We start from the raw sequence: 19,397 nt of genomic DNA on the forward strand, positions 1-19,397 counted from the left end.
TATATTTATGTTTTTTTTAAAATACATTAAATAAATGGGATACTGTGGGCAACACCATTGTCGGCTTAAAAAGGGACAACAGTTAAAAGTGTTAATGGCACTTCGCCTGCCAATAAAGTTCTCTAGTATTGAGTTATTGCCAGCACTCTGGGCACCAACCATGGTGATCTGCAGCAAGTTGAGGTTGCAGTTTTGCCTGATCGAACTGAAAGCATCTTGGGGTTTGTTAACAAGGGGAATAAGCTCCTCCATCCACTGTCCCCCATGGTTGCATTTGGACAGTCCTTTCCACCCTCCAGTTTATCACTTACTTAACTCTGCTGTCAGATTGATAGCTTCATATTTAACCAGGATCACAGACAATGCTTCAGAGTTACTACTACCCAAACTCACAGAAAAAAAGATAAACTCACTTCATCAGATGCTACAAACAAATAAGCCTTCATGGGCCAAGTAAACGAAAAGAAAAAACAGCATGTGCTCACCAATTTAGCCAACAATGGCAATCTGAATTGAAAGTGGTAAGACAATTCTCTCCAAGCGCCAGTGGTGAGCCCAGCTCCAGGGTTGTGCCAGATACTTTTTTTAAAATCCTGCCCAACAGCCGGCAGCCCAACCAGTTACTAGTATGTATGCATATTCAAAGTTGCAAATGGTGCATATTCACGTCAGAAGCCAACTCAGCAAAACGAAAGCCACCATGGCACCAAATGACTTTTGCCTACCTTCCTGGCTCTCCATTCAGCAAGTTCCAGCCCAAAAAATACAACCGCAACAGTTTCCAGCCCAAAAACCTGCAGTCTGCAACTGCTCCAAATTTCCCATAACGAACTGTCCAAACCAGCCCAATTGGGTGAGAAACCCATGGAAATGGCAACTGCATGCAAGGCACAGGGCACTTCAATGGTATCGAATCTTATTTTCCGTATTACCACAGGGGTGTGTCCACCATTTACCTTCACAATCTTGAATGCCACTACAGTCAGGACATTTGCAAAGTAATTATTATTACGCTTTTAAACAACACTTCACAAGTACTGAAAAACTGATATCCCTTATGTGCATTAGAGTGAAGAGCAGAACAAAAGCTACAGTTTTAAAAAGAAATATATTTGTAAATATAATAACTTATCTTGTTTAAGCAGGTTATATTCTTCAGAAAGAATATTTCTTCCATAACAATCTTAACAGTATTTAATCTCTGGATGCAGAATTTTTTTTTTCCATAGCAAGATGAAGCTCTGTGCCTTAATGTTGTACTTATATTATGTAGATTCAACCCTCTGAAATCGAGAACTGTGCTGGTTAGGATGATCTCATTATTGCTTCTGAATCACTCAATGTATGCAATGAGCAGACCTGATAAACCTGATGGTGATTTCTACAAGGTGCTCTGCACACACCTGAGCTCATGCAGTAAGCTGTGTGCATGCAATCAGCCAATCAGTTTAGGGGTATGGGAATTATTATCCTATATTTAACCATCTAAACATGGAATCACTGTAGACCATGCATTATCAACAGCATACACATGAATGAAAGACTACCATGTTTTACATCTTAACCTGCCACTGCAGCAATAAAAATACTGTCCATATGTTTTCATATTTGCCCTCCATCTTGCAAATGAGGTGCCCATTGATGCTCTTTGTTGCATAACGGATGGCACATGTGGGAACTGTTTTGAGCACAATTTCTCTGCCATTTTTCCTGAGTTCTTTCAAAGTGACACATAGTAGTTGGGGAAAGAGTGGCAATCCTGCTTTTGGAGAATGGAGGAGATGTGCTCAGATGACATCCATATCATCAAAGGTAACCTGACAGGAGCTGTCTTTACTTGACTTCACAAAAGCCTTTGATCGAATTGACTACAACTTATTATTTGACAAATTAACTGAAATATGCATTAGTGATGATACAAAATCCATTTTTGCAAATTTCCTTACCAATAGATCCTTCAAGGTGAAAGTAGGCATCTCCACCATTGAAACAGCTTCTCTTATGAAAGGAATCCCTCAAGATTCCACCTTAGCCCCTCCACTATTTTCCATATTTAGCAGAAAACTCCTATTTGATCACCCAAATATCTCTTATTCTTTATGCAGATGACATGATCATCTAAAGGTCAAACAAATCCATCCCTTTATACAAAATAATCTCCAAGATGACTCAAAACACTCAATCAAAGGTTAAAAGGCTAGAAACTTACACTCATTCACTCAAAAACAAAAGCAATGCTATATAGAACCAACCAAAAATAACCAAGGCACCCAGCTTCCTTAATATTAAATATGTTAACAAGCCCACCATAGAAGCTACAACATCCTTCATATAAGTTGGAATTTGGCTAGACCAACCTCTTAATTTTCAGCTGTACATTCAAAACACATGCAAAAAGATTAACACACTACTCTTCTAGGCAAACAAGCTATCGCATCTTTTGTCTAAGTCAGTCAAAGCTGCCATACATAAAGGAATTCTCATCTCAAATCAAATATGGACTACCCATAATAGCTACAGCCACAAAGAAAAATGCCTTCACCTTGTAAACCATCTCCAATAAAATCTGCTGGTTTAGTAACTCCCCCATTAATGAGCATCCCTGCCTAACTCTCTCAAAAGCTAAATGGCACCTAGTACATTTGAGAGCCAGCCTACTACTAGGATCCTTAATTCTCAAAGCCCTTTCTCCTGAGATATCTGCACCTCTCACTCAAACATTTTTCACCAAACCCCCTACATATAATCTCAGGGGTATCCCTTAGTCTCAGTTCACCCTACTAACTCCAGAAACTAAACGTTATGGCACTGACCATGCATTCTCCATCCTAGCGCCTAAACAATGGGGCTCTATTCCGCTCTCAGTCATAGTTGTCAAAATGTACTCAGACTTCAGACAACAGGTGAAAGAACACCTCTTCACCCAAACAAAGTGCAGCTGCAATTACACAAGGCATGTTACATGAACTCAGCAGTTCTTTTGCACCCCTTTATCCCTGTTTTATCCATCCTTATCTCACCTTATCACCCCCTTACTGCCTCTCGTTCATCCAACCTCTTTCTTCTCTTTTCATGTCTCATACTTCTCTCTTTTACACTCCTCTTTCTCTGTATGCTTCTCTCTCTCTCTCCATTTCCCTGATTTTCCCCATGGTATCCTTTCCCTACAACTATTCTCACTTGCCTCTTCTGACATCTTCATATTTCTCTGTATGATGATATGCTGAAATTCTTGTAGCATAAAAGCCATGTCTGCCATTATAGTTACATGCTATGGAAAAAGCTCTGCTAAGCATAATTCCATTTTCCATCCATGTTTTTCCTTTGTAAACTGCTTCTTCTGTAACATGTTTTTTGCATTTTTAAATATGTATATGTTTTATATCATATCTTTGTATCTGTAAATATGTTTTATTATGTTCTTATGTGATGCTATTACCCTAGTCTGTGCCTGCAAATGGTCCATCGAGGTCAGTATGCCACCCCAGTAAACATCAATAAATAAATTAAATAAATGAGGAGGTATCCAACTGGTATATTATAATGAAAATGCCCTGCATTTAAAAACATATTACTGCCTTACAACCCAACAAGGGTCCTCTGTTCTGGTGATACATTTCTGCTAAGCACTACTAAAGCAGATAATTCATCAGGGACTCACTATACTATTATTACATCTCTAAACTGTGGAGCACTATCCCTACACAAATAAGAATGACTAACAAACTCCATTGCTATAAAATTCAGCTCAAACTATACTGTACCCAGTCCTGGTCATGCTCATGTTCATCACCAGACTGAGACCTCTAGGAAAAGCACAAACTTCTTATTACTTATTACTAACGTTTTGCCTTCCTCCACTTGAATCATTACACCCCTAAAAATTTTTACTCCTGCACTTGAATAAATACATCCCTTTTCACCCCCCCCTTACACACTTCTCGTCTTTTTATTTTTATAACTGTCTCCATTCACTGCTATGTCCTTCTCATGCATCCTTTGTATATGTAAGTTATAAACCTTCTAGATACACCAATTTGGAACAGGCAGTCTAAACAGAACCAATTCTATACCCTGTTCTCAGTTGCATGTTATTACCACTATCTCCCTATACATGAATAATAGCTCCCCTCCCCTCCTATACACTACTACTATTACCCCTTCCCTCCTACAGACTCTACTACTATTACCACTCCCTCTTGTATACACCACTGCTACTGTTACCCCTCCCCTCCTATACACAAGTACTATTACCCCTCCCCTCCTATACACTGCTACTACTATCTCCCCTCCACTTCTACATAATTTTATAACTTACTTCACTCTATTCTTTTTTTCCAACAAACATTTTTATTAAATTTTCACACATGACATAGGCAATCTTATATTCATACAAGTGAAAAATATGACACCACTTTAGTTGCAAACAGTATACATCACCATCATTGAAACAAATGCGGTTGCAAACATTATACATCACTTATAATATATCCAGTTATTGTCAGTTAAGCATTATATGTGTCCTTAAAATCGTGCCTCTTAAACCTCATTTCTGCTCTGCATATATTGTTCCCACAATTCCCCATTTTTCCTGTGTAGTTTGCTCCCTCTTTTTTCTAAAGATCCAAATTTCAGTTGTTTTATCTCTGTCACTATATTCACTACTCCTAGTAAAGTTAGTCTAACTTTGATTTCCATTTTTAGTAATTGCTTTTTTGGCAGCCACCATAAAAATTATTGAACTCTTAACAAACCTATACAATACTAAGATCTCCCTTCCTACATAAATTTATAACTTTACTACATTATGTATCTTGAACTCCTTGCAAACCTTTCTTTAATGGAATATAAGAGCACTAAATTTCTTTACAACAATGTTTTCGCTTTTGCAGTATAATTCCATTTACTTCCTGGAAGGTTTTAGAGCTACAAGAACTGTATACACTTACAACTGTCGATCTAAATACTCTACTGTGTATACTTGTCTTGTAATTGTGTATTTTCTTTTTTGAGAAATGTAACTTTTGTTTTTCTGAAAACTGTCTGAAATTCAGTTGTTAATATAAATGTAGTGTGGTGGAGCTTTATTCCCCAGGTCTCCACTGAAAATAGGCTCTGAAAAGTCAGACTTTCCCAGTCAACAAAGACAAAAAAATAAATAAGACATCCTCCATAAGGAGCAGAACTGGAGGTTTCTGTAGGAGGACTACATCAGTTCACAGTATAAGGCTGATGCCTGGAATAGTTTGGGCAACTCTGTCATCCATGCTACTGGCATCCCATGCATGAGGTAACAGTGCCATCATCATTATAGTGACATGAGGTGTCGTGATATTGACCTCCTTCACCAATGGGAGGAAGAAGTTAAGGGATAGTCACCACCTGCAAATTGTAAGAATAACTTGTTTTACCTACCTAAATAACCTTCCACTGTGTGCCATTGTCAGCATTTTCATTATGGCCTTTTCATGTCTCTAGCCACTGAAGAAACTGAAAGGAATAAGCAGCTGCACAGCAACAGACCGGAGCACCTAAATGAGTACGAAGTGAGTATGCATGCTGTCATAAGATGCCTGGTTCTAGTCGAGTTAGTAACAGGTATTACAAAATATAGTCTAACTGCTACTATTATATAGAGATAAGTAGTAGCTATAGATTATGTATCTGTAGATCTGTGCATCTATCAATATATATTACCTCCAGAAAGGGCAAAATCTTAAAAAAAAAAAAAAAACAGCATAGAGCCTGATTCGGTGTTGTGAAATCTGAACATAAAAAAATTACCAAACAAATGTAACCCATAAATATATATATATATATATATATATATATATATATATATATATATATATATATATATATGTATACACACAGTAAAAAAACAAAAAACAAATGGAAGGGTAGCTAAAAAGTCACCACAGAAAATAAATACTCTGTAAAAACAGTAGCGACTACCAAGGCTGCAGTCATGGATATAAACTTTTTTATTGTAGATGTAAAGCATGATAATAACAATAAAAAATAATAATATAAATGAGCGCTTTCAGACTTAAAATAAGTCATTCATCAGATCTATTTCTTTTGTCTGTTGTCACCCTTAAATAGTCAGGGTAGACAATAGCTATTCTGGTCGAAGGTCACATTAATACCACATTTTTTTTTTTTTAAAAGTTTAGAATGCAAATTTCTACTATAAAAGTAAAAATGAATAAATATCTTGTTTATAGGTCAAAAATTCAAATACTGCAATCCAATGAAAAACTTAAAAAAAATAATAATCTAAACATTCTTTAAACAAATCAACTTGTATATAGCATCAAATTAACCAATCAAATGCAAATAAAAGCCTACAATGTATTGGCTAAGGAACATTTCCACTCCACTAATCAAAAAAATATAAAAAAAAAAAAAAAATCACAGTCACACTTTACTTTTATAGTGATGTTTCTACTTAATGACATTATAGAAGAAAATGAAGTTTTATGAAGGAATTTTCATGTACTGGCAACATTTTCACAAATTGTTTTATATTATTCATCACTAGCTATTTACTGATTCTCGTTCCTTGACATATTTTGATGGGAAGATTACTGTGATTATTTTTTTGATATTTTTTCATAATTGTTGGACTTGAAATGTTCCTTAGCGATTACAATGTAGGTTTTTATTTATATTTGATTGGTTAATTTGATGATATATGCGATTTGATTTGTTTAAATAATGTTTTATTAGTTTTTTAATAGTTTTTCATCGTATTTCAGTATTTAAAATTGTATCGATAAACAAGATATTTATTCATTTTTTTTTTTTACTTTTATAGTATACATTTACATTCTAAATTAAAAGAAAAATGTGTTATTAGTAAATATGACCTTTGACCAGAATAGCTATGTCTAAGGGTCAGCTCTCGGTGTTTTCTCCTCTCTACCTGATGAATATGGGGATCTTGGGGCAATGCAGCAATTGCCTCATGTACACAGACAACCCTCTCCTCCTACCACCCAACACTACAACCTGTGAGAGATACACTTATATAGCCAAACTGGAAGCAAAGCTCTCTTCACCCAAGACTGGACTAGACAGTCAAGAGGAGAAGGTAAACACTTGCACCACACCACACTCATCACATAGTCCCTCAAAACCTACACTACCAAAACACACACAGAAACACAAAACACACACCTACATTCACGGAGGCTCTCAATAAAAATCTGCCCAAGCAACAGGGACCTCCAAAGTAGAAATGCAAGCAACCTCCACCCCCAAACACAACTCAAATGACACACAGCCCACAAACTCAGAGCCACTCAACCACAGCCCATAATGCATAACAGCGTACCCAACACTCTAGTCATAGGTGACTCTATAGTCAGGCACACTGATGTTCCACTCACCAGGCTAAACAAGGAGAAAGTTACTGTCAGCTGCCAGGATCTACCACATAATGCATGCACTCAGGTCACTCCACAACAAGTACAAATTTGACTCTGTCATTGTCCATGTTGGTGTGAATGACCTGAGATGTACCTCCCTGGACTACATGAAAAGAGACATGGTAGAACTGTCCGATCTTGTAGCCCAGGCCGGTATGACCCTAGCCCTGAGTAGTATCCTGCCATCACCTGGTTCCCTATTAAAATCACGAAGGTCCACTTACCCGAATATGGAAATGTCGACACGTCTACATCGAAACGTGAAAACACCGATCGTCCTAAAGTGCGACATCCAAAATGTCGAATTGTCGTGGTTGGCCCTTCTCCGGTATAGGTCCATAAGGTAAGTGTGTGATAGTTACGGACCTTAGGGTTAGGGTGCTGGTCAAGGTAAGTGCATAGATAGTAATAGTGTGTGATAGTTACGGACCTTATGGTAAGAGTGCGGGTTAAGGTAAGTGCATATATAGTAATAGTGTGCGATAGTTACAGATGTTAGGGTTAGGGTGCGGGTTAAGGTAAGTGGATAGACAGCAATGTATGTAAGGTTTAGTGTAGGGTTTTGGTTAGTGCATGTATGTGGTTTATTTATTTTGTTTGGGTAGGTATTATGTAGCATGCGGTGGGGATGGACAAGTATGGCAGTTTGAGATTTTGAATTGTGTGGTTTAGGATGTTCGGTGTATTTGCAGTTTGTGTAGTATGTGTCGATGATTCCGTATTTGATGTTTCGGACTTTCGCAGTTGTAATAAAGACCCCATCACCCAGAATGATAACACAGTACAAGGACAAAATGATTGACTTCAACAGTTGGCTAAGCTTCTGGTATCATTCTAAGGGGGTCCAGTATCTGTCTGCCTGTGATGACATGATCGACAGACCACGATGCTTTGCCAGAGATGTCCTGCACCTGTCGCCCTTGGGTTTCTGGATACTGGCTAAGGCTCTTGCCACCCCTACAGTGCCATTTTTTAGGCAAGGTTCAAATGACAAATTCACCACCGTAACAGGTACAAGCAAGAAAAATCTGAGGGTAATGCTACTCAATGCTAGAAGTCTAAACCTTAAAATGCACTCACTCGAGGCACTCCTTAAAATGGAGAACATCGATATCTGTGCAGTGACTGAGACCTTGTTCAAGGCTCCAGAAAGTACCCCTGCACTACCAGGCTATAACTCATACCACACTTTTTGGCCATGTAACCTGGACCGGAACACAAAAGGCGGAGGTGTGTCCATATTCATTAAGGATATCCACACCTCCAGGCTAGTTGCTCAGCATAATGCAGCCGGGGTTATCTAAGTGCAACTAACTATGGGCAAAACTGCAATCCAAATTGTAGCTTGCTACAGATCACCCACCATGCCCCAGGATTCCCACTCCTCTTTCCTTGATGTACTGGAAAATATTAGGATTCAACCAAATACCCTAAGAATTGGGTGATTTCAACTACCCCACCATTAACTGGGAAAATTACTTATGTACCAACTCTTTTACTCAACGTTTTCTGATATTCATAAATTCCAATGCCTTGGATCAACTTATCCATATCCCCACCAGGGGCAGCAATATCCCAGACCTGGTCATTACCAACATGGGCAACCAGAGTTCTACACCAGAGTTCAAATCCTCGTTGGTCAGATCCGACCACAAGCTAATCACCCTAGACATCCACATCCCACCCCCACCCCTATTAGGGAAACCACCATAAAAAATTTCTCCAAAGCCAACTTCACGCTTTTTAAGACAGAAGTGGCAAACTTCACAACATCCATGCAGACAGACAATAGAGGTACAACTGTTGAATCCTACACAAATGCACTTTATAAGCACTTACACGAGTGCATGGATCGCGCAATCCCTAACAGAACCAAGATGCTATCCTCCAAAAAAAGGAAGCCAATCTGGTGGTCCCCTGCCATAAACAAACTCTACAAAAAAAGAATGACACTGTTGCAAAAAAGAGTAAAATCCCATGGTATGAGGAACTCCCTGGTCAGCCTCAGTAAGAAGCTGAGATCCCTCATAAAATCATCCAAAGCTAGTTACGAAAACAAAATCGCCACTAATTCTAAAGACAACCACAAAGCATTCTATAGTTATGTCAAGAATCTCAATGGCAACACTCAGATCTGCTCTGAGTTACAGCACAATGGCACTAAATATACAGAACCAACTGATATTGCCAACATCGTGGCAGATAGGTTCAGTGCTAACTTTACCCCCCCCTCCTCACCCCCTAAAGGGCCCATCTCTCTTCTGGAAGAATGCAAAGTTCCTGTAATCATGGCTGCACAGGTAAAAAACACACTCTCTAAAGCCAAGAACACAGCATCCATGGGACCTGACAACATCCCAGGCTACATTCTACATGAACTACAGAATGAACTGGCACCCCACCTAAGTACCATGTTCAGTCATAGCCTCACCTCAGGCTTTGTGCCCACTGAATGGCACACAGCGATGGTTGTACCACTCCACAAAGGGGGAGCCACCATGGACTCCGGGAACTATCACCCCATTAGCCTGATGAGCTTGGTATGCAAGGCTATGAAACGTATCATTATGGAACTTATAAACAATGACATTGGTAATCTCCAAACTCTGGACCCCACCCAGTTTGGGTTTTTAAAAGGCAGATCATGTCTCCTAAACCTGATAGACTTCTTTAAGTGGTCACCAAAGCCGTATAGGGGGGGTAAGGTGGTTCACACAGCCTGTCTAGATCTCGCCAAGGCTTCCAACACCATCCCCCACTCTGGAATTATAGATAAACGCACTAAACTAGGTATACATCCCTATGTCACAAGATTGGTTGCCAACTGGCTCACTGACAGAACCCACACTGTGAAAGTAGCAGACTCCAAATCCGATTTCAGACTAGTGACATGTGGAATACCACAAGGTTCAGTCCTGGGTCCTCTCCTGTTTGGTATCTATTTCTCTGAAGTACACGTTAACACAGAAGGTCTTTGGCTAACAAAGTTCACAGATGACTGCAAACTAGGTGCCATAATCGAAACTCCTAACAATGTGGACAACCTACAAAAGGGCCACACTGAAACAGATGCCTGGTGTCAAAGCCATGACCTCAAGCTCAATGCCAAAAAGTGCACTGTCATCCCTTTTGGTAAAAACTCTGTACCCATGAACTACCACATAGGTGGTAGTCTACTTAACACCGAAAGTGTGATAAGAGACCTTGGGTCACAGGTGGACAGTATAATCACATCACCACAGTAGTCAGGAAATCCTTCTACATGGCACACTCATCACAAAAGGTTTCTCATCCAGGAAAAAGAGGTTATTGTTCCCCTCTACTCATCACTCATTAGACCCATTATAGAGTACAATGCTGCTATTGGTATGTACCTCACAAGACATCTACAACAACTGGAAGGTCTGTAGAAATATCTCAGTAAGAGGATTACTGACCTCAAACAGATGCCCTATGCAGACCGTCTAAAAAAACTCCAGCTCTACTTGATCGCATATCGCCTACTCAGAGGCGATCTCTGCCTAACATACAAAGCTATGTCAAACCCAGAGCTGTTGCACATGCTCCACTTAAAGAAATCCCAATCCCTCCAAACTACACTCTCTAGGGACATAAACCTTGTCACCACAATAAACAGAACATGCTGGAGGGATAGACTCCTGTCCCAGAGACTTCCCATATGCTGGAACAAACTACCTATCTATATCAAACAAAGCTCCTCATTAGCACTCTTCAAGAAAAATCTTGATGATTGGATGGGAGACAGGAAATTCTCCCCAGGGATCACTTCTGTGGCTCTGCTTGACAGGGGCACAGGAATAATTTTCTTGGGTGGTGAAAGCCAGGTTACCTTTTGGGCTAGGCTTATATAGACCCTAGGGCCAATAGCCTAGTACCTACCTATGAACCTATTTAAAGGTGACAGCAGACAAAAAAAAAAAGATATGATGAAGGACTTATTTTAAGTCTGAAAGCACTCATCTATATTATTGTTTTTTTATTGTTTTTTATCATGCTTTACGTGTACAATAAAGAAGTCTATGCCAGTGACCGCAGCCTTGGTAATCACTAGTGTTTTGGGATTTTAGTGTGTGTATATATACATATATATATATATATATATATATATATATATATATATATATATATATATATAGGTTTACTATTAGAATTGCGAACGGCACTTCTGCGACTCTCAGATATTTGAACGTATAAGGTCGTTAACGATAATGTCGAAGACAAAATAATCAATCTACGAACGGTTTTAGCATGGGTCGAGGTAAGTGTTCAGTATTATTCCCTACTACAAACATCTTCCCTACCTCGACCCATGAAAAAACTGTGCAGGTATGTCTAAAGTCAAAATAATTTGCAAACTCCAGCACTATGCAAAGGGAAAAAGTGATTTAATGCAGGAAAAACAGCATTAAATCACTTCTTTAAATTTAATTGGCATTGGATTTTATATATTTTAAATATATATATATATATATATATATATATATATATATATATATATATGTATATGTATGTATACACACACACAAACACATATATATATATATATATATATATATATATATATATATATATATATATATATATATATATATATATATATACATACACACACACATATACACACACATAAGAGGTTAGGGCACCATATGGATGACTCAAACAGATGTTTGACAGGTGTGTGAGATTAACAGTCCCTAGGTAGTAGAATAATCCCATTCCCGTGAGGGTAGTGGGATGTCATAGTACATATAATTAACAGGGGGGAGGTGGGGAGCTGGGGGTGCATGTGGGGGCTTCCCCTCCTGCAAAAACATTTGCATTTGGTTTACTCTTCTCTGGAATAATCCCTGGAAATGCACAGAACATATCAATATTCTATACGTTGATGTAGCTGATCATTTGATCAGTTGCCCTACATATATTTACTTATTTATCAAAAAAGACATCTGATATCCATGATTATTTCATGCTTTGCAAAGTGTATTCTGTTTGACTGATTCATTTATCAACAACAGTTAGAATGGAATTTTAATTGTATCTATATTTTTCTTAGGTTCATAGGTTAGTACTAGGCTAACTGCCCTTGTGGGCCATTTTAAGCCTAGCCAGTTACCCCATGTGAGAATCAAACTCTGCACCTTGTATCTGTAAGGTAAACACCATAACCATTATACCAACCTCCCACCCCTTTTGCATTCTCTTTGCACCTTTCTTTTATATACATATTTTGGTTTATTGTTTGTTCTCTTGGTGGTAGCAGCAGGACAGCCACCACAACCACCATCATTAGCTGAATCAGACAGCACATTTGGGTCCTAGCCTGTCACAGTTGCCTTCATACCTCCTGTCCTAAATGTGCCACCTGCATCAGGTAGCCTTGCACTGGAGGTTGGTACAGTTGTACCTGCTGGTAGCAGTGTAAGTGAGAGTGATACCTTTGTCACCCATCACCAGCTGGCCAAGCTTGTGGGGGATACCATTGACATGAGGCTGGATGCCTGCATTGGTCAGATAGAGACTTTGCTCCATTGAATTAAAGAGTTGCATCCGTCAGCTTTGGCTCCACCTTCTGAGCTAGGACCCCATGGTGACAGTACCTATGGTGATGAGTAATTTCACACTCGGACTTAGCTGGAAGAAATTGCATCTGCAAATACCCAATCCAATACCACAACATGGTTTTCCTTCCAATGCCTACCCCACCCTTGTTGGTTTTACAGTCCTCCCTTTACCATTGATTTCCTTGTGTCTGTCTGGTTTCTCATAAAACACTGTGTTCCACTTCCTCATTGTGTTACCTCACACCCATTTTTTCTGTTCTTCTCTGCTATATAACCTAGACTTCTGGCCTTCCTCTCCCATCCCTTACTTACTTACCCATCTGTAATAGCTCACCTTTCTAATGCTGAGCTTAGTAAAGTATCCCTGATAGCAATCCTAAATTCTATTCCTTTGAGACCTGCCTTTTCATTTCCGTTCCCAGTTTGTTACTGTATAATATTCCCCTAATATGTGTTTCCATGATCCTTCACTGTGACTTCTACAACAGTTCATCTTGTTAATGGTGTGTTTAATAGAATATGAGTAATGTCAGTCTTGGGCTCAATTCCATTCAGGCCTGTCTTTTGATTTCTGCTTCCAATATTATTGTATAACATTCCTCTGATAAACGTTCCCAAGACCCTTTCAGTATGTTAATGTATAGAGTTATATATTCCAATCCACTTAGAGTTGTTATTCTTTTTTTCCATTACATTTAAATTATAGAACAGGTACACTAATAAAATGTCCTGGAGCCTCATGTTACTCTATGGTATTGCACACATGCTATCTGTATATGTTATGTATGTTTGTAGGTTGTATGTGCTATAGCCCCTTCTCCATTCTGTTGTGAATTCCTGCTCTGTTCGCTACAAAAATCTGTAAGTTTATGTTTTTCTTGCCCTACTACTTCCTCTTCACTCAGCCATTATACGTAATAAAGCTTTACTTTGACTCATTAGACATATTTTTGCATACCTTTTACCTTGCGTTGCAACATTTGTTAAGCACTTGAGTATTATCATCTGTATGTGCAGTTTTATGATGGTTAACATTCATATTCATGTATGGTTGATGTTTACTCTGGGAGCAGTTTTTTTCCTAACATGATTGTCCACAGTGAAGATCTCTCTCACACATTCACACACACACACACGCACACACACACACACACACACACACACACACACACACACACACACACACTCTGGCATAAAGTTCTTTCTCCTGTGAAGGTTTCTAATAAGGATGTTTTCTTCACAGCTGTCACTGAGTATGTAGTTAGGCTGCTTGTTTTGTTATTTTGTTCTCAGGGGGACAGTGTCTCATTTTTAACAGCATGAACATTTGCATCTAAATAGAACTGTAGCTCTGTCTCTCTATATGGACTTCTAGCAGCCTTCTTTGTCTAAATCTTTCTTCTACAGGATTCTTTCTTGTGCAGGCTTGGAGACTTACTTTTCATTTTCCCTCTATTTAAATCTTTCATCCACGGGTTTCTAGCTGAATGTTTTAAAGTATTTATGTTCAAATTCTTCCTCTATAGGTTTGTACCTCATAAAGACTAGAAAAGTAGGCTTGCAATATCATACAATAAAGGACTACATTATGATAAAAGAAATGCTATTTTTCTTGATTTCAGTATGCTAAGACACTTACTGAATTTCACAAAACATGCCAGGTTTGCATTATGCATATGATCCTCCACCATGTGTATCTCCAGATACAAGGACAAATCAAAAATAATTATGGAAAAATACCTACATTAAGGACATTCTTTAAGTGGTGATAGCACACAATGGCTCAATAATTTGCCATTTTAATGATTGGGTAGATTATAAGTGATATATAATGTTTGCAACTGGGAGTGTGTCAGTATGGGTTCTGATGTAAAATGCTTGCAATTAGAATTGCGTCGGTGTGGTTTGTTTTCATTTATATAAATGTAAGTGATGGAGTAATAAAGATGTTTATTCTTTAAAAAGAGCAGGAATTGAATATTTTATGTAATGTTGCTTAGATTATCTGATATAAATGAATATATGTGAAGTATAATATTTGTAAACATGAACTTGTTAATACAGTCTGATTACTTTTATTTAAATGTAAATTTGACTGTGTCACAAATGATAACTCAAAAAGGTGTTTAATTAAAAAAAATAATAATTTGCCATTTTAGGAAGGATGGAACAAAAGTCTCTGAAAAATTAAGGGCAACCCTTCAAAATCTGGGAAGTTGTACATTAAGTTTATGAAATTTACATCACAAGGTATTTTACTGAAATGTACATCTAGTTGTATGTATTTTAGCATTTTTTCTGTTTCTGAAAATAAATATTAATTTTATGTTCTCTTTCTGAAAATAAATATTAATGTTATTCTAAACTATATTTGTATAACAGGAAACAACCAAAATAAAACCACTGTACCTGATACAGTCCAATTCTGGTTCCAGCAAAGTAAAATAAAAAATTCAAACAGGCAGAGGACCATCACAGCATAAAAACAAACACATTTATTAAAAACCAAAATCTAAAATATGTATGCGCTTTCACATGGTCCCACTACACTTCATCAGACATATGGTGTAGACCATATGACACTCAAACTTTTGAAAGTTTGAGCATCCAATGTAGACCCGATGGCTTATACACTCTGTTTTTTTTCACTTGGAGAGACTAATTGGTTGTTAGTTGGTCTCAGATTATGATAGGGTACATTTCATTTAAAAGTGAGTAGTTTTTTTGATATGGTTATGTCTAATGAAGCGTAGTGGGACTATGTGAAAGTGCTTACATATTTTAGATTTTGTCTTTAATAAATATGTTTGTTTATATGCCGTGCTGGTCCCGTGCTGGTCCTCCATTTGAATTTTTTATTATATTTGTATAACAGTTTTATTAATAGCTAGTAATAAATTCAAAGATCAAACACAGCATATCAATAATGTAACAATAAGCATTTTTTTATTTTGTATCAGTGTTAATCAACTTTAGCTTGTTTGAAAAATTATGGTCAAATAGATGTTACATAAACTTGTTTTAAAGAAATAAATAAAATCTTTGTTTACCTCTTGGTCCATAGGCATTAAGCAATGTGTCATTTAATAGGAAATTTGGTGTTAAATGGATATATCTTCCTGTTTCTCCACATCCTCCATACTGCAAAGTGTAGGGATCATCTCCATATTTCCTGTACGGTTCTGCAATAACTACATCAGCCTGAAGTATGCAACATCATAATTAGTGGAATCATGATACTTGACAAAATTGAAAGAGCTCAACAAATATCTTAATAAGCACTTGCAGAATATCTTTTATTCAATGATAATAAAATGGTAAATACATTAATTTTATAGGACTCTAAAATACACAGTGTTCAAAGACCAATAAACAGTGCTGTGTAACAACAAAGTCCAAATATACAAACCATGCCAAAAATAAAATTTAATGCAAAGCTTTTGGGCTAACCACCCTTCATCAGTACATAAAATATTACATTTCCATCTTCACTTTTAAATAGGGAACAAATAAAACCACGTCACAGCCAGCCTATCATCATTAGATAGCAACTATTGCATTTAAGACAACAGTACCTAAAAATATAAAAGATATATATACAAAAAATATATAAAACATATATAAAAAAAAGACATTTAGATGTTTAAGCAAATCCTTCTGCAGTGCAGTAAGGGTGTTATAAATACTATCTATTTTCTCTTTGTCTTTTTACCAGCACAGGTTTCAAGCTAAAAGCATTATTTAAACCTGGTTCAATATCTGTCTGAAGTCTAATAATCCATCCATATTCCTTTAACTCTAATGTGTTATTCCTATTACCTCCCCTACTTCCCATAATCACTGTATCTATTCCTCTAAACTTAAACATATGGTTACTATTATTTTCAGAAATATGCTTACTAAGAGCATTAGTGGCCACACTTCTTCTAATCTCTGATTTATGCTCCACTATCCGCTCACTCAATTTCCTAATGGTCTTACCTACATAAAATGATGTACATGATACACATGTAGCTAGGTATACCACTTGAGTTGTGTTACAGGTTGCAGAGGTTGTAAAGGTATATATTTCACTGGTTACAGGATGTTTAAAAGTATCTGTTTCATCATAGATATCACTATAACAACTACAATTATAACATTTTTTTGTCTTTGTCTTTCGTTGGAATTTTTCCTTAACTTCTGTAAAGTCCTTCTAATACAATTTTCGTTTTAGTGTTTCCGAATTTCTATAGGAAAATTGTGGTCTCTCTCCAACTATATTTTTAATTTCAGACATAGCCATTAATATTGTCCAGTTTTTTCTCTATTATATAATGTACATCATTGTTATTAACATTAAATGTGGTGACATATCAAAGTATATTTTCTTTTCTATCTAATGAATGTGTTGCTTGTAATGTATTTGCACTAAAGATTGGTTTATACCTATCTCGTCTCCCCCTAACAACATCCTCATATACTTCATTTACTACCTGACTAGAATATCCATTTCCTTTAAATTGCTGCACCATTTCTCTAGCCTGAATTATAAAATTATTTTCCTCAGTGTTGAGCTTACTCGCTCTTATCAGTTGCAGCCTCAGTATTCCTTTAAAAGTATGTGTTGCATGCATACTATTTCTATTAATATATCTACAGACATTCACATTTTTCTTATGTATGGTAAATTCTATCCTACCTTCTTTCTTATATAGGTTCATAGGTAGATACTGGGCTATCTGTCCGAAGGCATATATTAGCCCAGTCACGTTGTGCGGTATTCACTGCCCCTTTGGTTAGTTCCCTAGGCCCTTGACCTAGCAGCTAGTACCCTTGGCCCCTATCTAGTAGAGCTGTTGGTATGATCCATGGTGTGAACTTTCTGTTACCCATCCACTCGTCAAGGTTCCTCTTGAACAGTGATAGTGAGGGGCTCTGTCATATGTAGATCGGGACCTTGTTCCATAGCAAGGGAAGTCTTTGTAAAGGGAATCTATCCCTCCAGCATGTTCTATTTATTGTTGTGCTGAGGTTTATATCCCTAGAGCGTGTAGCTTGAGTGGATTTGGTTTTGCTAAGATGGAGCATGCTCAACAGTTCTGGGTTGGACATGGCTCTGTATGTTAGACAGAGATCGCCTCTGAGAAGGCGGTATGCAACAGAGAAAACCTTAGTTTTTTAAATCATGCTGCATAGGGCAACTGTTTGAGGCCAGTAATCCTCTTGGTTAGGTACCTCTGTGGTCTCTCCAGCTGCTGGAGATGTCTAGCCAGGTACATTCCAATTGGTGCATTGTACTCAATAATGAGCCTGATGAGGGAAGAGTAGAGGGGCACCATTACATCCTTAGATCTTGATGCAAACCCTTACATGATCAGATGGGTCACATAGAAGGATTTTCTAACCACTTTGGCAACATGGTTATCAAAGGAAAGCTGACTATCTACTTGGGTCCCTAGATCCCTTATTACTACTTCAGATTTCAGGGGGTTACCTCCTATGTGGTAGTTCGCGGATACTCTGTTTTTTCCAAAGGGGATTACTATGCATTTTTTATCATTTAGCTTGAGACTATGGCTTTGACGCCATGCATCAGTCTCGTTAAGGCCCTCCTGGAGGATATCCATGTCAGCTAGAGACTCTATTATAGCACCCAGTTTGCAGTCATCTGTAAACTTGGTCAACCACAGCCCTTCAGTGCTTGCCTGTACTTCTGAGAAGTATATGCCAAACAGGAGGGGTCCAGGACGGAGCCCTGAGGCACACCGCTCATTACTGGTCTGGATTCAGACATAGATCCCACTACTCTTACTTTGTGGGATCTGTCTGAGAGCCAGTTTGTGATCCATCTTGTGACGTAAGGGTTTATGCCCAGGTTGGTGAGTTTATCAATAATACCTGAATGGGGAATGGTGTCAAATGCTTTAGCAAGGTCAAGGTAAGCCGTATGTACCTTCTTTCCCTTATCTATAGCCTGAGTAACAGTCTCAAAGAAGTTCACCAGTTTCAGGAGGCATGATCTGCCCTTGATGAAGCCGAACTGTGTGGGGTCAAGTGTTTGGAGGTTCCCAATCTCTCCATTTATGAGTTCTATAATGATTCGCTCTATTGCCTTACAGATCAGACTGGTCAGGCTTATTGGTCAGTAGTTCCCAGGTCAGTTGTGGGCCCAGCCTTGTGCAGCAGAACCACCGTTGATGTGCACCATTCTATGGGCACATATCCTGTCGAGAGGCTGAGACTGAACAGGGTTTTCAGATGCAGGGTTAATTCATTTTGGAGCTCGTGTATGACACAGCCGGGACACACCATCTGGTCCCATGGAGGCAGTGTTTCTAGCTTTAGATAGAGCCTTATTAACCAACATATCAGTAATAATTGGAGTTACACAATCCCCTGG

At 38.0% G+C, this 19,397-nt stretch overlaps 1 protein-coding gene across 1 annotated transcript in view; it reads right to left on the reverse strand.

The window, feature by feature from the left end:
- CLCA4 (chloride channel accessory 4) overlaps positions 1-19,397 on the reverse strand; it is a 580,176-nt gene that overhangs the window by 491,080 nt on the left and 69,699 nt on the right. The window contains exon 3 of the mRNA XM_044086020.1: positions 16,066-16,216. Within this exon, the coding sequence (XP_043941955.1) occupies positions 16,066-16,216 (151 nt within the window). The remainder of the gene's footprint in view (positions 1-16,065; positions 16,217-19,397) is intronic.

The sequence above is a fragment of the Protopterus annectens genome, chromosome 10.part0 (genome assembly GCF_019279795.1).
Source record: "Protopterus annectens isolate FY-2018-M chromosome 10.part0, PAN1.0, whole genome shotgun sequence".
Classification (NCBI taxonomy): domain Eukaryota; kingdom Metazoa; phylum Chordata; order Ceratodontiformes; family Protopteridae; genus Protopterus; species Protopterus annectens.